Source organism: Triturus cristatus, chromosome 3_1, assembly GCF_964204655.1.
Source record: "Triturus cristatus chromosome 3_1, aTriCri1.1, whole genome shotgun sequence".
Taxonomy (NCBI): Eukaryota; Metazoa; Chordata; class Amphibia; order Caudata; family Salamandridae; genus Triturus; species Triturus cristatus.
This window is the reverse complement of record NC_140583.1, coordinates 209,380,204-209,400,778: the sequence shown is the minus strand read 5'-3', so window position 1 is coordinate 209,400,778 and position 20,575 is coordinate 209,380,204. Positions and strand designations below refer to the sequence as shown.

General features: G+C 42.1%; 1 protein-coding gene across 3 annotated transcripts in view; it reads right to left on the bottom strand.

The window, feature by feature from the left end:
* The window catches only part of USP3 (ubiquitin specific peptidase 3), a 290,965-nt gene that overhangs the window by 46,170 nt on the left and 224,220 nt on the right, over positions 1–20,575 (bottom strand). For all 3 annotated transcript variants that reach the window (XM_085643678.1, XM_085643679.1, XM_085643680.1), the window contains one exon: positions 14,571–14,638. In XM_085643678.1, coding sequence (XP_085499804.1) covers positions 14,571–14,638 — 68 coding nt within the window. The remainder of the gene's footprint in view (positions 1–14,570; positions 14,639–20,575) is intronic.

The following is a 20,575-nucleotide window of genomic DNA, read 5'->3' as shown; positions in this document are numbered from 1 at the left end:
TGCCAATGAGGGGTTTGAACCCTCTGTTGGCTGGATTCTCGATCATAAGGTCTGAAACATCGTCGGAACTCTTTTTTCTTTTCTAGACCCACCGCCTTTAGTGTGTCTAGCTCTGTTTTCATCCGGGACATTTCCTCATCTGTGTGTGTGCCGAATAAAGATGAGCCGGAGAAGGGGAGATTCAGGATCCGAGACTGCGCTTCTGGTTTAAGCGCTGTGAGGTGAAGCCAGGAAGCTCTCCTAGCTTGCCGGCGGACCCCTGCCCCACTAATGTGCTGGTGCTTAGGGCACGTGTCTTTGACATCAGCAACTGTGCCACAGGCCTGGAAGCAAGACACACTTTTACCGTTGCTGAAAAAGGCGTGCGCTGAAAGAGTAGCTCCATCAGCTGCGGCACTGATCACTTGGTTCGCCACCAAGCTGCCTTCTTGCAAGGTTTCTTCAAAATCCATGCGGTCTTCCTTGGGCAGCTTTTCCGTAAATTTTTGAAGAGAGTCCCACAAAGACCTGACCCAAAAGAGCTGATGCACTTGAGATCTTGAGCATAGAGGCTGATGTGCCGCAGACCTTCCTCCCCCACAAATCTTGTGCTTTGCTCTCCTTATCTGGTGGAACTGTAGAGGAGGAGGCAAATGAGTGAGTCTTTTTTGCTGCAGCGATTATAACAGAGTCCGGTGGGGGGTCAAATCTAAGAAATAAGGGGTCATCCACCGGAGAGACCCTCGACAGTGGGCTGTCGGTAAGAGTCGGTAAGTAGTCTCTGTGATGTATGTGTGGAGGAGGAGGAGGAAGGTGTTGGAGATCTGTGCCTTCTCCTCTCGCTTCTGGATCTGGACCTCCTTCTGGAAGAGTGTGCAGGAGTGCAACTGCGATCTCCGCCTCTCGATGGAGTACGATTCCTGTCCACAGCTAGCACCAGTCGAGCCAATGGAGACCTGTGGAGGGGGCTTGAGTAGTGTTGAGCCCTGTTGCTGGAGCGGTAGCCCAGTGATGCAGAGGCCGGTTCCATCTCGGTGAGAGATGGATAGAAGGTGATATTTGTCTTTGTCGTCCCTCAGGAGAGCGTGCAGGAGGAGATTTTCTTCCCTCTGTTTGTGCAGGCCTGTCCGCGGATTCAGGATGCCCAGTGGACTGCTAGACTAAGAGATCACTACTTCCGGAGATCTAGACGATGATAATCTGTGGGGGGAGCATGGAGAACCTGTTCTCGACGTCGGTGATGGCGACGGAGAAAGGCTTACTGGACATGAGATCCCTCTAGCTGCCTCTGCTCCGACGACCGGTGTCTCGACGTCGACCGCCGGTGTGCTGATGTCGACGGGGACTTCTGTTTTGAGGTCGGTGATGGAGTCTTGTGTCTAGACGTCGAAGATCTCTGCACCGATCTCGATGGAGACTTGTGCCTCGACGTCGACCGCCGTCTAGATGGCGAGAGCGGAGTGATCTGTCTCGACGTCGAACGCTCTGCCAGCATTGACGGAGATTTGCTCATCGACGTTGAGCATCACCGGGTTGACGACAACGGAGGGCCCTTTACCTTCTTCGACGTTGAGAGCACCGTCTTCGACTTCGTAGAAGTGTGATGCGCCAGTTCCACCGTAGTCTTCGACGATGACTGCTGCTTCGCCGCTGGTAGCTTCGACGCCTATCCCAATGCCGAAGGAGAACATGTCGGGACCTTGCCTCTCGACGTCGACCGTGTTTTCTTTTGCCTCACTGGAGACCTACCTCTTTCAGAGAGGCCATACCGCCGAATTCTCTACCTCTCCTTGATGTTTCTTCTCGACAACTTGATGACAGGTGGCAGACAAGTGAGAATCAAGGAGGCAGAGTATACACACAGAGTGTGTATCTGATCTAGCCGCCTTTTTGCCACAGGCACGGCATAGATCAAATAAGGAAGGCATTTTTGACAGAAAAAACATTTTCTGGAACTCCAAAAAGGTTTAACCTTCATTCTAAAGCCAAAAGACGTCGAGTGAAAGCAAAAATCCACAAAAAACTAGACAATTTTTGACAGAAAAGTCAAAAAGGGAAGAGCTGTGAATCCAGGGTCCTGTCTGAAGGAGCCGGAAAGATCAACTGACCTAACTGTCACCCCTGAGGCATGATGGGAAGCTGGGGGTCATGGCTGCCTTAAAGGCACGGTGCCAGTTCTGTGTGCAAATGCTTTCATGTTCTATGCTATTGGTTTACAATGCAGCCTATGGGCTAACAAAGTCTGCTTTTTTGCAGTTTTTTCGTGAGGTTTACTCAATAAAAAAGAGTTCCAGTGGTACTTGCCTTCATGTGTTTTATACATACATTATCTGTTTGCAAAAGCAGTTTGTTATTGCATTGTTTAGCCTCCTAGATAGGGGCTGCATTGGTAAGAGAAAAAATTATATATATATATATATATATTACCTACTGCCTGCCGGTCGCCAGTAGGTAGTTATAGTTAGGACCTATTTTCCATATGAAATCCGCAACATTCTATTTCCAATAAGTCTGGCGCCGGTTGACGAATCTTCGTGAAATTTCCAAACTTTTGGCCAGCTCCAGTCCGCTCCTATCCTGAAAGTTTCGTGGTGATTGGTCAAGCGGGGGCTGAGAAAAAAGGGGGGTCCCAAAACACGTTTTCCCCATGCAATTTCCCATAGGACCTGTTGACGCAGCTACAGGCCGAACTGCTGAACGGAATTACACCAAATTTGGCAAAGAGGTAGTCCTCAGTTCAGACTTGTGCCTTTTGCATAAATGGAGTAAATCCGTTCAGTAGTTCCTGAGAAAATTAGAGTAAAAAAGATAGATATATCTATGGCCTCCGAGGGTCCGCGCACCCTAAGCGCACCCTCCCCGAACCGAGCGCGCACCATCCCGATCACGCGCTGAATGCTAATTGGCTGTCAAGTGTCTGTCTACATTCGAAACCAGGAACTGTTGGCAGCCATTTTGTGCCTCGGTAGAAGCGAGGCTGTAGAAGTAAGGGGAATAAGTGTTTAAAACATATAAAGGGGGCAGGGTAGAAATACTCTGACCCTCAAGTGTTGCTTAGGAGGTCCCAGAAGGACCCTCTGGGGCCCCCTTTTATTTTTTAAACGGTTAAATGCGCGCAGGGTGCGCGGTTCCTAACGCGTTGGGTGCGCGGATCCCCCAATAAATGGGGGAAAAAATAAAAAATTAAGTTTTGAAAATATAGTTTAAAAAATATTTAAGAAAATATAAAACTATATTTTAAAACATTAACAATTTTTTTTTACAAAAACCCAATAGAAAATTATTTTTTAATTTTTAAAAGAATTAATTGAAAAAATAAGTTAAAAAAAGGTGATAAAAAAGTATTTTAAAAATTAATTAAAGGAATTGACACACTGAAATTGAAATTTAAAAATTCAATGAAAATCATTAAACATCATAGCTTTGGAGATAAATTATAGATAGGAATTAGCATTTAAAAAACCTTTGAAATTCACTGAAAAAACCATAGGTTTCATGCACGTTATAGTTAGGAATTGGCATTTAAAAAACCTTAGAAATTCACTGAAAATAACCATAGGTTTCAGGGGTGTTATAGTTAGAGAGACATTTCCCTCGTAAAAAACCCTAGAAATTCCCCCGTTATAGTTAGTTCAGTGAACTATAACTCGCGCCCCCCCGCAATGCACTGCTGATGATGTCACATATTACATCATTCATGACATGGTCAGTGACATCACTGATGACATCTCAAATGACATCACTGATGACATCATCCATGTAATAAATTAGTGCATCTTCTCACACCCTAATATAACCTTTGGTACATCGACTCAAAATTTCAGACGGCCATTCTCAAAACCATAGACACTCCAATACCAATAACTACATACACACTCATTGACTCTTAGGTCTACACACACCTCCACTCACTCACCTGTAGAGTCACTCATACTTACAGTCACTCAGTACAGGACTATCATATGCATTTATACACCTATATAGACACTCAGACACCGCCAATCATCCATAGACATACTCACACACCAAGTCAATCATGCAAATAATTAATCACACTCCAATTTACTCACCTATACAGTTATACACACACAAGTTCACGTACTCATAAAAATACTACCACATTCTTACGCTCTTATACAATTACTGATACAAGCACACACTCATCCATACAGCCACTCTCACAATCACACACTCTCACATATACCCAGTTATATACTCTTACACACATATACCCTGCCTTTCACATATGTAGTTACTCACGCATGTACCACTGAGATATACATTCAATCACTAATGCACCCATCACAGATGCACTCTTAAAACCATGCACCCATAGAATCACCCACTCACACACCTATGCACAGTCACACACACCCTACCCACACAAACACTCAGGCACCCATACAGATACTCAGACAACCAATCAATAACCCATATAGACACTCATATAGCTATTCACAAAACCATGCAGCCACTTATACACCAACAGACAGACAGATACAGACATTCACACAGTTGAGTCACTAGTCTGCAGTAAGATACATTTAATGACTCACTTATAGTCAGTCACACACCTAGAAATCATCCATTCACAAACTTATACACCCACTTACTCTTCCATAGGTCTTTCCCTATATATATTAAACGTATTAAAACTCTACAGAAACACAGACTCACTGGATGACGTCATCAGTGATGTCACTGACCATGTCATGAGTGATGTAATATGTGACATCATCAGCAGTGCATTGCGGGGGCGCGCGAGTTATAGTTAGCTGAACTAACTATAACGGGGGAATTTCTAGGGTTTTGTACGAGGGAAATGTCTAGCTAACTATAACACCCCTGAAACCTATGGTTTTTTCAGTGGATATATATATATATATATATATAGAGAGAGAGAGAGAGAGATATAGAGAGAGAGAGATAGAGAGAAGTATATATATATATATATATATATATATATACACATATATATAATTTTTATTATTTCTGGGGCCTCCGCACATGGGTGGGAATATTCAGTGCTTATGACTATTCATGAGGATCCCCTGGAAGACAACTGTATTTTTTGCTTGAATTCTTGAGATATTGACCCCTGGTTTCAAAGTTGCCCCACTGTGTTCAAGGACCAAGGGGTGGCCCCAGGAAGGACTTCATCAGACTTCAAGGGACAAGGACCCCTGGGACCAAAGTCACCCCACTGTGTACCTGGACTAAGAGGTGGCCCCAGAAGACCCAGTCACTGTATCAGCCTCCTAAGCATCCTGTATCCCTTGCATCAGGACCACTCCATTAAAGTCTATGGTCATTCCACCGTAGAGACTGGAACTGGACTGGAGACTGCCTTATTGGCCCCTGTGACTTGATCTTTGCTGGAGTTGGTCGCCCAAAGCGGACTGGTGTAAGCAAACACAACTTTACAAATGTTTTTAAAAGTTTTCCAAGTAACTGCTAACTGTGGTAGTTGCCAAGGCTTGTTTGCGACAAACAAAAATCAGCGAGTTATTTTATTCACTTAATTTATATTTCTGCAACCCTATGGTGAATTTTGTTCATTTTGATGTCTAAAAAGTCATAAAAATAAGCGCTATTTTTATAAATTGGTGTCTAATTTTCTTTGTGTAGTGTTTATTTCTTATTCAGCTTCTTTGGTATTTCTAAATGCTTTGCACTTGTTCCTTTGACAATGCCTGACTGCTCAACGCCACAGCTACTCAGGGTTCAGGGTAGAGCTAAGGGTTTTTCAGACGAGCCGGACGGTCCTAAGATGGGTTTGTGAGTTTATTACATGGTGAGGTCACACAACCAAACAGTATAATTAAACTACTCACAAGGACGAAGGCTTCTGTCCTATGGTACGGTGAAATAATTGAAGTAACAAAGAGTTCCTTTTTCTTGGGATGGAACTCTCTCTATGCAATTCTTTGAGAAAGATGGACAAGTGCTCCTCTGAGAAATGTTCCAATGTGGTAGGACGATGGAGCAGGTTGAAAATAAACAATTGCCAGTCCTGTTGGATGATGAGGACTCTCCTGTATGATATTCTGTTTTGCCATCCTTGAAGGAAATATCTGATCTTGCTGCCCACAGGGTAGATGTGTACCACTAAAGGCAAACAAAGCGGCTTCGAGGCATACGCCGAAGGAGAGGGGGGGGGGGGGGACTGGGAAGCTTGCTGCCTCTAATGGCCTGGGTGCTGTCTGCTAGATGCCCGACCTGAGAGGATTACGGTAACTGTTACAGGGGACCCTGGCATGGGCAGTACACCAACACTCTAGAGTAGCAACAAGAGGGGTGAAACTAGTGAGGATACTAACTTGCAGGGAGCAAAGGCCTAGGGAACGCACCATGGTTTGGCTTTCTTTAAAACCTTCTAAAAGGCGAGACCCATCGAACACCATGTCCAAAGAGGCTTGCACGGCCACACGCTAGTGCCAGCTACTCTGCCTAAGTCAGTGGTGTCCTTTCCAGAGCACATAATATACTCTAAGCCTTAAGCCATCCTGGATGGTTTCAGTCAAATTGGCCCAAAATTCTTTAGGACTGCCGGCAAGATCTCTCCAGCCATGCCCCATCAGGCATGGGTATATCACCTCAGCAAGCAGCTGGCACTGATCGACCATAAGGCTAGTTTGGCAGAAGAAAACATTTGCTCCCCAAAAGACTCAAGCCATTTCCACTTTCTGTCAGAAGGAGACATGAGAAAATAATTAGGGGTCACCCTACTAGTGAATGCTTGAATCCCCAACCTTTCTAATGATGGGTGCGGCGTCAAAAATCAGGGTCACCTGGCACTAGTCTGTGGCGTCTGGCAACCTGCCTATTCACCAAAGGGCAGGAACAGTGCTTAGACTAGCTGCCCATAAGGGTCAGTCAGAGACTCATTAAATGGAAGAGTTGTTTAAATGACGTTTTGTCTCGGTTGCAAAACTGCTGACAGGACATTGGTTTTAACTTTCATCGTGGGCGGTTGCAAATATAAAACCTCCATCGCGCGACTCATCACTGCGGCTAAGGTGGGATTTCTTCTTGTTGGTAGTCTAGGGGAGTACACAAGCCAGTGTCCAGCAAAGTATCCAAACCACTGACATCCTGCAAGTCCAGATAAATAAACTGTCATCATCTTAATGTTGGGAAAAGACTCCTTCATCACCACTGTCATCCCCAAGGGCACATTGGCTCTGATCAGATTTCAAACCGAAAAGTTGTTGGAGCTCTGTGGCATGGCTCAGAGATAAAGTCGTGGTTCTGAGCCGCAATGAATTGATGTCTGATGCATTGGTGTGACTTTGAAATGCAAATTTGGTTGTGGCGGAGATGGATTTGGTTTGGATTCCGAGAGGATAATAAGAATGGGGTTGTGTTCTGTTGCTGTCGGTGCCAGTGTCTATGTCGCAGAAACCAGTGTAGACCTTGGTGCTAGAATGTAGTCCGCTCTGGAGTCGGTGCAGAAACGAAGTTGGGTTCGGGAGGCACAGTCAGTGTTGGTAGCAGAGCCACTGGTGGTATCCCAGACTGGAGGTATCCCAGATTGGAGCCAAACATTTGCTACATGACATTTTTAAAGGCCTCAATCTGTTGCACCATGACCGATGGGCCCAGAAACTTAGGGTGCATCAGTTGTGGAGACCACTCTTAGGCAGGGGACTGAGACCGCAATGCACCCTTACATTCTTGCAGCTTCTCAGTTGGAGAGCTATGGGACATGAACAAATCATGCTTGGTCTTCTTGTGTTTCCACTTCAATTTTGACTTGCCTGAGAACTTGGTACTTCAATGACTACAAGTAGTTGGAACGGGTCAGCTTGCTCAACGTCGAGTGGAAGCAGGACTTCTGAGACTTCTTTCAGTGTTTGGCGACTTACAGCTCCTCACAGTACTTGAAGTTGTGTGACAAACCCAAATACCAGAGGCAGAAAAAAAAGCTTGTCAACTGACAGGAAAACAAGTGGGAACAAGCTCTGGACCTGCTACAAAGGTGTAGAAAGAAAGGAATTGACATAAGTGTGAAGGGGAGGCAATTATATGAAACTCCGATGTCACTTCGAAGGCAAAACAAAGTCGGCTCTGAGCCACATGTCACCACTTATCGGCACATGGGAAAAATGCTTTTTAAATCTTACGGATTCTAAAGATGAGGAATCTGTGGTCAGAAGTTTCCATTAGAATACAATTATTCTGCATTACATCAGTCACCTCTGGGAACTGAAGAAAATAGTAGTATCCCTTCAGTCCGACCTCAAAGTGAACACATTTTTTGGAGCTAATTTGGTTCAGATTCTCGGTGTCTACTTCAGTTCTCAAACAGATTTCTTTGGCCCTTTGGGTCAAGAAGGCATTGATGAATGACGCGCTCGACGTCTGCTTGCTAGGAGCCAAGTGAACCTCTCAGGTTTGAAAAATGTCAGCTGCATGAACTGGACATGAAGGACATGCTTTTTCAGACTCTGCTACCGTGGTAATGGTGTATAGCGAAGACTCGTGTGTGCTTTCAAGGTCGAGCTTAATCCTCAGACGTTGGCTGTGCAACAGGGGGCCCTTGGTATGTTCTCTGCCCTTGGCTTGTGGACTGGTGTGGAGCTCTGCCTCCACTGCATCGGACTATCTCTCAAGGCTCTGTTCTCATTAAACCGGTGCTAGCTCAGATTTGGCACCAAAAAGGTCCTTCTGCCCAAACATGTCCAGTGTTTCAGGGAACTCATAGTGCTGCATTTTATGGTGTGCCTAGTAGCGCTTGCGTCAGAACTGAATGGTCTTCTTGTACCAACACTTTTCATGCAGAGCAGATGTCCTTGTTGTGCTTAGGGGACAAGCACAGATTGCTCACCCTCTGCTGGTCTCTCTAGGGGATCAAGGGCATTTACTGCAAACTGGAAGGGTGTTCTTTCCATCACACGCCAAGAGTCACTCTCAAAAAACAACCGGATTTCTCGCTGCTTGAGGGGGAGTCCTCTCCTTAGGGGTCCCACAGAGAAGTCTAGATTGCAGAATTGAAGTTGTGACAGCTGGCACTGAAGACAAGCACTTGGAGTCGAAGTCCCTATGGTTCGTAGCAAAGGTCATGGCGAAGAAACGTAGTCAGTCTTGGTGCTGGCACTTGGACATCTGAATTTAATGGCAGTAAAAAACACAATCTTAGATTCATCCTGATTCAATCTTATGTGTGTTCCTATCATTCGCACCAGAAGTCTTGGCGAAGAAACAGACACTCCTGGAGCTGGCTCTCAGACATTTGAATACTACGGCAGGGGAAAAACAATCTTTTGTTTGTTCTGGTTCATTGTGAGCTATGGGTGAAGTTACAGAAAACTGTTGTGACTCCACCGATAGCGACAGGTCTTGGATACAACCTCACAAAAAACAACATGAGATGGCAGGTGTATGCATAATGTATATGGTAGGAAAAATAGATGGCAGGAGTATGCAGAGCCATACATGCTGCAAACATATGTTTTTTTAAATGACAAAGTGGAGGGGAGGAAGGTGAATCGTACTTGTGCAGCGTGTAACAATCCAGTATAGTCTGGGAGGATAGAGGTGGATTAGAAACTCCTTTTACCTCAGGGAAGGCATCAAACAAACAGAAGAAATGTAAGTAGGTAAAGTGTTTGGAGAAAGACTTATTGTTAAATTTCATAAGGGATCTCTGGAAAGGCTATAGCCATTTTTGAGAAACAGACTAGCCAAACAGTTTGAAATGATATTTGGGGCAGACTAATAAAGTTTGTTTGAGAAAAATATATATAAAGAGGCAGACTCGATGACAACACAATGGTGGGCACCACAGGACCATCAACGGGGAGACCCATTATGATGACAGGTCTTGTATCACGTACACACAAAGTGGAAAGTGCAGTTACTAACTACCAATGCAAGTCAAGTAACCGATAGGGGCAAACCAGGTGCTGCATTATTAAACTACCTGCAAAAATGATTACTGAGGGGTAACAGATTCTAGTAGGCACCCTCTCCAAAGTTACATGCCCTAAAGAAAGCCACAGAAAAGTATGCTCAAGGAACACGAGTAGAATCATCCCCCATCAAACTACAACCCAACGACGACTCACCACATCACTGTAGGCTTAAAATTATAAGTTTGAGGTCCACCATATCCCCGTCTGTCCTCACCTAAAAGTACAATCCTGACTCCATTTCGCAAACAGAATCTTGGTTCAGTCCCACTTAATACCTGCATTTGATCTAGTTCTACCATCACTCTAAAATATTCATCACAGAGCCAACGAAATAGAGGTTGGGGGCTGCCCTTATCCACAAAAAAAGAACCTTAAATGCTCTTCTCCACGAACAGTCCCTTAAATGGTAATGGAGCAACTCCAATGACTCTTACAGTACATATCACAAAAAAACACTAATCACTGAGGCTGAACATCTTATACCTCCTCCCAATTAGCAAAAAAAGCCTCATGGAATATTTCCTCGATTACAGCACCAACTGTAACCAGAGTTCTTTGCTTTTGTGACTTCAATCACCACTGTGAAGAAGATAATACCGGTGCATCGTTCCTCAAATCCTTTATCTCTGACAATAATCTGTTACAAATGTGCTCCTATCCTACAAACAATAAGGGCTCCAGCCTGGGCTTAGTTATAGCTAAGAAAGATCACATTCAAATCTAAAAGCCTCTTAAATCTTACCTGTTATATCATTTCTTTATTCTTTTCAAAATTCTTGCAACACACTAATCATTCCAGTTTTGAAAATAGAATGGTAAGATCAAGAGGCAGCAAACACCCTAACTACTATAATTCTGTAAAATTATCACAAGACCTCAACATTGACTCCTCCAATTCAGTGAAGTAATATAATAACAAGATCACTAGTGTCATCAGCAAACTGGCTACTACCACATCCCGTATGAAGAGAAAAATACAAACGGATTCACTGATGAAGTCGAATGTAGGACACTGCAAGAGATAGTGAAAAATCCTCCATGACACTGATGAAGTCGAATGTAGGACACTGCAAGAGATAGTGAAAAATCCTCCATGAACTTCCACTTCCTCAAATTCAGAGACATGAAATCCTATATGGAAATCCTTTATCATGCAAAAATTCTTTCTGAAGTTTCAAAGCTTAGCAGGGCTTCTAAATGCCTCATGAAACACTTCCACATCATGCAGAGACCAATGTCACACCCTGTGCTACTTCCCCTTATAGAACTGAAATGTATCATAGCAAGGCCACTTTTGCGTTTATAGCATTTAGAGATCGCATAACTATCACACACACACACACACACACACACACACACACACACACACACACACACACACACACACACACACACACACACACACACACACACACACACACACACACACACACACACACACACACACACACACACACACACACACACACACACACACACACACACACACACACACACACACACACACACACACACACACACACACACACACACACACACACACACACACACACACACACACACACACACACACACACACACACACACACACACACACACACACACACACAAAAAAATAACAAAGTATACTGGGACGTTATAGTTAGGCTCATATTTTACACACATAAAACCATAGAAATACAGCAGTTATAGTTAGTTAGCTGCAGAAACAAAAAACAAGTGCCCTAAGGTAACCATAACTCGCGCCCCCTCCATGCACAGTTTTCTCATTAATAATGTTATTGAAAATGTTGCAGTAATATTATCAATGTCATAGAAGATGTCCCGACTGATATATTATATGGGATAATTAGCAGTGCATGGTGAGGGTACAGTTACCTTAGGGCACGAGGTATAGTTTCTTGAGATAACTATAACTGCTTAATTTCTAAGGTTTCATGTGTGTAAAATCTGAACCAAACTAACGTCCCTGTAACCTTTGGTTTTGTACTGAATTTCTAAGTTTTTGAAAATTTATTTTTTAACTATAATGTCCCTGTAACCTATGTTTTTTTCAATGAATTTCTATATTATTATTCCTAACTAGAATGTCTCTGTAAAGACCTATGCCCAATTCTACCCTGCCTTCAACACGCACACACTGATCCCAACTTTTCCTACACATGGCAAGGTACAAACAACACCCTTTCAACTGTACACACAAAGGGCACAAGGGCACCGAGGAACCCAATGAAAATCAGAAGCCACACATGACCATATCAAGGCTATGAAGCGCCACCCAAATGAAACTGAGTAGCTAAGGTAGCTACTTATGTGGCAGTTCAGAAATCACTTAAAACCTTTTTGCCTGCACACAAAAATTTAAGAAATGCTGAAATAATTAATGCAAAAAAGGAACAAAATATTTGTGGGTATTGCTCAATGCATTGGTTTTTTTTTACTAACAAGTGCATATTGTGCATAACATCATACTTGAAAAGAGAAACAAATGTAAATTGCATAGGAGTGTTCAAGCACCTGTAATTTACACAGGCTTCTAAATGGACACAAAAAGCGGTCACAAATCAGAGTTATAAACGCTTAAAGTCTCTTTCACATTTCGAGGGGAAGCCACTTTTTACGGGATTCTCATTTGGAGAACCATGTTTCTTCAGGTAAAGAGATGTTAGATTTTGGTCACAGCCCTTAAATGTCACTTCAGTGGACTACTGTAGTTATTTAAACACCACCAGTACCAAACCACCTCTTCTCAAATAATATTTGGACAAATATTGTTTGTGTTTTCGATCTCAGTTTACACTTTTGTGCAAACACTAATCTGTGCAAACGTTTGTGCAAATCTTTTTTGTGGTGTCTTGTAATTTTTTTTTACTGTGTGTGTGCTTGTAAGAGCATAGGCAAAATGAGAGTAACTGTATAAACAGAGGCCACTGAACTTCTCAATCTCTACAACTAAGCAGGTGTCAGGGATGTCAACTAAACATACGATACTAACAACAGAACTCAAGAACTAAGCAGGTGTCAGGGATGTCAACTAAACATACGATACTAACAACAGAACTCAAGCGGTAGGGCTCCCGGCACTAGCGCACTAGGCGTATTCAAATGTTAAAAAAAGATTAAGTAATAAGGAAAAAAGTGCTCACTTCTAGTGGTTTACCGCTAAACACCCACACTAACAAATACTTAATTACAAGAAGGAGCAACACAATTTAAATACAATAATGTCTATATTAGAATCAAATCTTCAAAACGAAAGAAGTCATTTGGCAGATAGGTCATAATGTATATCCATTCTTCTTTATTGTATTTCGAATCAAGTTTTTTCTTAGAAATAGTCATTCGATTTTTCAAATTAAAGACTTGCAGCTTTGTTGTATATATCAGATCATTCTTTGTTGCTGGCTGAATTAAATATCGCAACAAAGAATGTTATCAGGACTAGCTGATAAGTCACCCCGTGACGACGAGCTGGTTGGCAGCTACGTAGAGGAGTAAAATTCTCAGTCTCACCCACCCTTTTTGAGTTCAGCATCTTATGATAGCAATAGCAATACCGCAGGTGAACTTATCATAAGATACGGCATGGATTATTGCATTCTAATGCTACTTGGTAGACTCCAGGGAGTATAGCTCTACTGTTTGTGATGTTTAGCCATACTCTGTGACACATCTGGACCTTCCCTAATGTCATGATATCTTCCACTAGTACAAGAGATGCATCCAGTGCAAGCTGGGACTTACAAGTCTGTTTTAACTGTAATGAATGCTGCATTCCCAACCACTAGTAAGGTACCAAAATGCTGGGAAGTCCGAATGGGCAAAAAAAAAAAAATTAAAAAAAATAAAGAAACTGCAGCTCCAGGAAAGGCGAGGCCACTTGGCAGACTTGCTTACTTGGGGGTGCATACCTTGTAAGCTCACATTTGGTTTAAACTATCTTTGAAAGTTGCATAAAAGCCCTCAAACCTCACACTTGGACTTTGTACATATTCCCAGGGGCAAGCGGCGTGCCTTCGCCCAGCTTGTCACTGCTCCCCATGGACAAAACTAGCAACCAGGAGGAGGCCTGCACCTGTACCATTAGAGAAAACAAACAAACACTGCAACAGCAGGCTGCACCCCCCCCCCCCACCCCCGCCCCCCCCGGCCCCAACATCCCTTCCGCTACAGGCCTTGCTTTGAAACTCCTAATTTGTGTCAGTTTTACCTAAACGTGATTAACATTAGCAGGCTAATAGATATTGAAACCTGGTGTCCTAGTCTTGGAACATCAAAAGCACTGCTCCCGGCTTGATTGTGAAAGATTCCCTAACAGTCACCCACTAGCCCCGTGACCTAGTCTCATGAGGCCACCCGTTATACTCCGCACCCCTGGGCCTTTCTTCTCTATTTCGTATTTTTTAACATTTCCCCAAAACAGGCTCCGCTGATAGGAACGCGGAAGGTTCTCAAACCGGCTGTGGTTTTTTTCTCCACATTTGTGTTTTGCTAGGGACTCCGCACTATGCTTTTTCCTGTTTCCTTTGGAAGAGAGATACCAGCGTTAGGAAGGTCATGTGCTCATATTCTGCGTCAGTAGTGCACACTCAATTCAAAAGCAAACCCATGCTTACTCTGCTCCAAATAAATTTTGCGGGTGAAAATGGCAGAGATTTTTTTACATGTACTCACCCAGATCCATGATGAACAACAACAGCCACAAGATCATAAAGGCAGGTTTCTGGTCCACTGTTCTCTGGCTGTAATCGAAAAGAGGTATTAATAAGAAAAATCATCATAAAGTATTTTTTTTTTTTTTAATAAATATCTAGAAGTTGACTCTAGATAGAACTTATTTACTATTGATTTTATCTAAATTCAAACATGTTTGAACACTCAATATCAAAGTCATTTCAGGCTAACCAATTTGAGGCTCATTGTAAGACAGTACAAGGCAAAGTCTAGGATGAACAGAGTTCTAATCTCGAGAGGTCAAACACTATTTGACTTTTGTGGGAATATGGCAAACCCGCACTAATTTTTAATTTGATATGTCATTTCTGATCTCTGTGGTACAGGTAAGGTAACTCAAAATATCTAAAACATAGGCCAATTTCTTGCTCTAAATAAACATGGTTCAAGCCCTCTTTATCCATTGGTCAGTTCAAATGTCATTCACATTTTGTATGAATTATTGTTTTAGAGATGAAGTGAGGTTAATTAATTTTAAAACCTGTTTTTTTTTAACGTTTGCTAGGAGTAAGCATGTATGCAGATGTCTGCTGCATTTTGTACTAATTAAGTGAATGCCCACATCTATGTTCAATTTTCTTTTAGAGTATCTGCATTGCGTTCTTTGTGTCACTTCTGTATTTTATAAAATTTCAATATATACCTTCTGATAAATTGTTAATTTATAAAGTGTATAGCAATTTAAAAATAATTGGATTATTGTTTTGCTTCTCTTCATTGTCTCATACGTATTATATATTAGTTTGATAAAGTGATACAGAAAATATTACACTTACACAATGATCCAATACTTCAAAGGTGAGACAACATACTGCGCAGTACACCATTAATGACCATATCTATGTGTGCAAATATTTGTGTGGGTTCACATTTGAATCAGACTATTCCATACTGGAATTCACTACAATGACAAACACTGTACAGCACTTAATCCATTGTCCTATCAATATGTTTATCAAAGACAAATATACTTCCTACACTTTCATATAATTGATACAATGTTCACACTGTAACCATTGAGGTGTTGGATTTGATGGATGTAGTAATTCTTGTATATACGCCAACCAATTTGACAGATCATCCTTGACTTTAACATCGGTTGAGGGATTTTTAAACAGTTTTGTTTGTTGCCCTCTCTTCTACATGCTTAATACATCTTTTCTACGTAGCAGGTTCTTAACCATGCAGTTTATGGCTATTCTTCATTTAGCCAATAGTAATATAAACTGTGTTGTCAACTTCAGCATTGTGGGCTTGGTGCTGAAGAAGTAACTTACCTTCTGTAACAATCTTTCTGGGTGAGACCCCATATACCAGCAGACTCTTCTACTCTTAAATCTCCTCCAGACGTCAAACTGGATTTTTAAAGTTGAAATAGCTCTTCTGCACTGATAGGCTGTGCCTAGACTGTGACTGAACTCTAGCATCCATAACAGAAAGGACATCACTGAGCTGTTTAAGGTACCACCCAGCCTGAACTGTTTAAGGTACCACCAGGTGCATGGACATCAGAAGGCAGGGGGAAGATGATGAGATAGACAGAAATTGCAGTGTACCAAAGCGGACATGGGGCCTCTTTATTGAAATTCCCACAACCATGCCTCTAAATGGGGAGGCACGTGGAATAATAGCATATTCACCAGGAGGTTGTTAATAAAGGTAACAAACTTGTTTTTCTGATGGATACTTGTACCTGCAAATTTCTTGCCTCTCTAATCAGTATCCAAGGTGGTCGGTCTGAAGAGATACTCAAACTAGGAAGTCCTGCAACACAGATATGTGTAAGAGGGTAACCCTTGTGGACTTCAAAGTTGAGGCAATAATGCCTGGTGAAGATTGAGAACCAAAGCCTGTGTTGCAGACCGGCTGATATCTAGAACAGAGATAACTATGGACAATGCCAAAGAAGAGGTCTTTGCCATGGTGCAGTGTGCCCGGACTCTTCCAGGCTTCTTTTTGGCAAATGCATAGCAGATTTTGATGCACAGAACAATTCAAGGGGAGATTCTCCACTTCTGAATAGCTTTGTCATTCTTGGAGCCAGCATAGACGAGTGAAATCTGGTTACTACTCTGAAACTCGCTGGTCCCGTCGATGTAGAAACTGAGGACCCAGTGAGAAACCAGGAGGTGCAGTCTCTTCTATTAAGTGGGATTAGGTGGTGGGTATAATGTGCTCCACTGACCAGCGTGAAGAGCCTTAGTCTGAAGGACTATTTTGAAAAAAAGAGAAAAACTGACAAATCCTGCAGCTTGCTAAAGATTTCTCCTCGGTTAACGCAAGGACGAGTTTTTTTGATAGTCCACAGTGGCTGCTATAGCCTCCTCAGTTGCTGGAGAAGTTCTTGCCTTAATTAACCAGTCACCAAGATAAATGAAAATTTGATGACCTATTTTCCTGAGATGGGTGTCCACTAGTCCCATGCATTTGGTAAAGATTCTGGAAGCAGATTTCAGACTGAAAGGGAGGACTATGAATTGATAATGATGATTGGCTACTTTGAATCTTATAATTTTTTTATGTGTAGGGTAAACAGGAATATGAGAGTATACGCCCTGTAGATCCAGAGAGGTCATGAAATCTCCATGTCTTAGAAATTGTAGAACTTCTTGCTACATTACTATACAAAACCTTGTTTCTGTAAATATTTGTTGAGGTTTCGAAGGTCCAATATTGGTCTCCATTCTCCTGTGTTTTGCCTTCTGAGGAAGAAATGGAAGTAAAATCCCAAGTTCTTTTGCGCTTTGGGAACCAGTACTATCGCTCCCTTCCTTAGCGTGATGTGTATTTCCTTCTGCAACAGATGCAGATGTCTATGTTTTACTCTGAGTGGTGGCATCTTTGGAGACTTTTTTTTACAAATTCTAATATGTGACCACAATTTATCAGATCTAACACCCAGAAGTTGGATGTGATGCTTGCCCAGTTGTTGTAATGGTAAGAGTTTATTCTGTCTACAGATGCAACTCTTGTGTTCTGTACTGTCCAGAAGTATGTCAGTGTCTTCTGGATCTCTCATTTCCTATTCCCTGGTTTACTGCCTTTTACAAGTGGATTGTCTATGATAAGCTGTCATTGGTGTTTCTCTATATTGTTTCTGGTAGGGTTGATTGTACTGAAATTGTGATGTACAATACTGTTGGTATCTATGTGGTTGATAAGCTCCTCTGTAGGAGTCAATGCTCTTTTCTCAAAAGGACTGCGATCGTCTAAGGCACCTATAGATTTTGCCCTCTCCGTGTCTGACTTGATGGATTGCAGTGTGTGTGGTATTGTTGTAATAAATAAAGAATCATTTGTAGGCAGGTCAGTGGGTTTTATGCTGAACTTTATTTTAGAAGCTTTGTCTTTGTGCTTCTTACAGGATATAGCGAGTTTCCCCCATTAGAAATAATAAACATACGTAATGGGTAACTTTCAACCCTAGTCCCAAAAGTAAACAATGGGTATGTGCCAACCAACACTCATCCCAACCCAGGGCATCTTGTAACACAGTAGTCAAAGTAAAGGGTGTCTCTCAAACCACACACATCCCACGAAACACAGGGCATCTTGTGACTAAACGAATAGGGTCTCTTTCACCCCACAATCATCCCTAAAAGTAAGGGCATTTTGTGTACCAAGGTAGCAATTGATAAAAAGGTTTCTTTTAACCAAGTAGCGAATCATTAAAGGATCTCTTTCAACCACACTCATGCATAACAGTAGACAAAGAGTATCGCCCAACCCTTGCTCATTCTTATACAGCACACTACATAATTACAGGAAAATTGGTCTCTTTCAACCCTCACTGAAACACTCAGTCAGAAGACAGAGGATATCTCTCAACTCTCGCTCATCCCTAAAGCACAGGACCTACATTAACTTAAATAAATGGAAATTACATTAATTGATTATAACTACAGCAGTAGGCAAATGGTATGAGCAACCCCCAATCATCCTAGCAAGCACAGGATACTAAATAACATTAAAATGAAATGGGTATCTTTCAACCCTACTCGAAGAAATAAGCAAAGATGTCTTAACCACACAGCAGTAGGCAAAGGGTATATCACACCACCCTCGCCCATCCTAACCCTGCGGACACTACATAAATTGAACTTCATTGTGACTCCTAAGTCACCATTATAAATAAAGCTGTTAGCATACAACTTCATAAAACATTTCCAAAGTTCAGCATGGCATGACAATACTTTAGTATAGAATTCAGAATAGCATCAAAACACTGAACACACTACACGCACAAGCACCTACAAACACCCTGTACTGCATACACTATTTCACCGAGGCATTCCCAAAATTCAACACTATATGGCAAAAACAACATTTACAATATTTCCTATAAAATTAGTAAAATCCTCCACATCGATGAGCGACTTCTCACTTGAGCACATTAAAACATAGAGCTCTCTACTGCAATGAGCAATATCTCACCCGAAACATCCCATGGTAGACCCGGCTAGAACCCGTAAATGAAGTGACAATCCTTCATCTCCACTCCCACAAAATTCTCCAAAACACGTTCCCAGTTCCTCGCTCTGCATTTGACACAGTCTCGAAAATCTTCTAATAAGAACAAGCATTGGTAAATGCATTAGGTTTCGCCCATGTTATTAATAATAAGCTGGTTTTTGTTGTAAGTTGTAGCTTGCAGAGTAGTTGTATGATGTAAGCTACAGAAAGTCTGTTAAAGTTTTATGACTTGTTTAGGGACAAAAAGGCAATATATTGTGCTGTTACTACTGCTATAGTGCTGGTAAGTAATAGAACATTTTTAAAAAATGAAATGAAAGTGGCAAATAATAGAATTCATTGGTGTAATAGCAATGTTATGTCTTTAGAGGAGTTCTGACAACTTTCAGGCCTGGTGCCGCTGCACCTGCTACACCATTCACATCATGACCCTATTGCCTGTAAGGTAAGTGCACTAGTGACTGCCTGTTTAGTAGTAAAATATTGCAATAGTTCGTGTTTAGAGGGGTTCCTAGAGCTTTGGGCCCTGGTGTCACCGCACCTGCTGCATTATTGAAATATTGACCCAAGTGCCTGCAAAATAACTACACTTGTGACTGCTTAGTTAACAGTTATGTATAGCAATATTTGGTGTTCAGAGGAGTTCTGCAACTTTTGGCCCTGGTGCCATTGCACCTCCAGTACCATTGAAATCCTTGCCTTAATACCTGCTATATAACAACACTTGTGACTGCCTGTTTAGTAGTAAAGTTTAGCAATATTCTGTGTTTAGTGTGGTCCCTAGAGCTTTTGGCCCCAGTGCCACTGCACCTGCTGCACTATTCAACTCAAGCCTCTTGTAACTACAAGATAATTGCAATTGTGTCTCCCTGTATAGTAGTAAAATATAGCAATACTGGGTGTTTCGAGAGGGTCATGACACATTTTGGGCTCAGTGCCACTGCACCTGCTGCACCATTCAAATCATGACCCTGTTGTCTGCAAGGTAACTGCACTTGTGACTGCCTGTTTAGTAGTGAAATATAAAAATATTAGGTGTTTAGTGGGGTGCCTAGAGCTTTTGGACCATTCAAATCAGGACCCTATCGCCTGCTAGATAAATGCACTTGTGACTGTCTTGTTTAGTAGTAAAATTTAGCAATAATCTGGGTTTAGTGGCGTCCCTAGAGCTGTTGCTACATTCAAATCAAGTCCCTTTTAACTGTAAGGTAACTGCAATTGTGACTGCCTGTTTAGTAGTCAAATATAGCAATGTTATGGGTTTACAGGAGTTTTGACAACTTTTTGGCTCGGTGCCACTGCATTCACTGCACCATTTAAATACAAAATATCTTTAATGTTTAGTTAATCAAAACCTTTACAATTAAAAAAAAAACTACTGTGCAAATTAGCCAACTTTTCAAAGTGCATTATATGTGGGGGGGGGGGGGGGGGGGGGGGGGGGAGGGCGATGCCCAAGTTATAAAGATTAA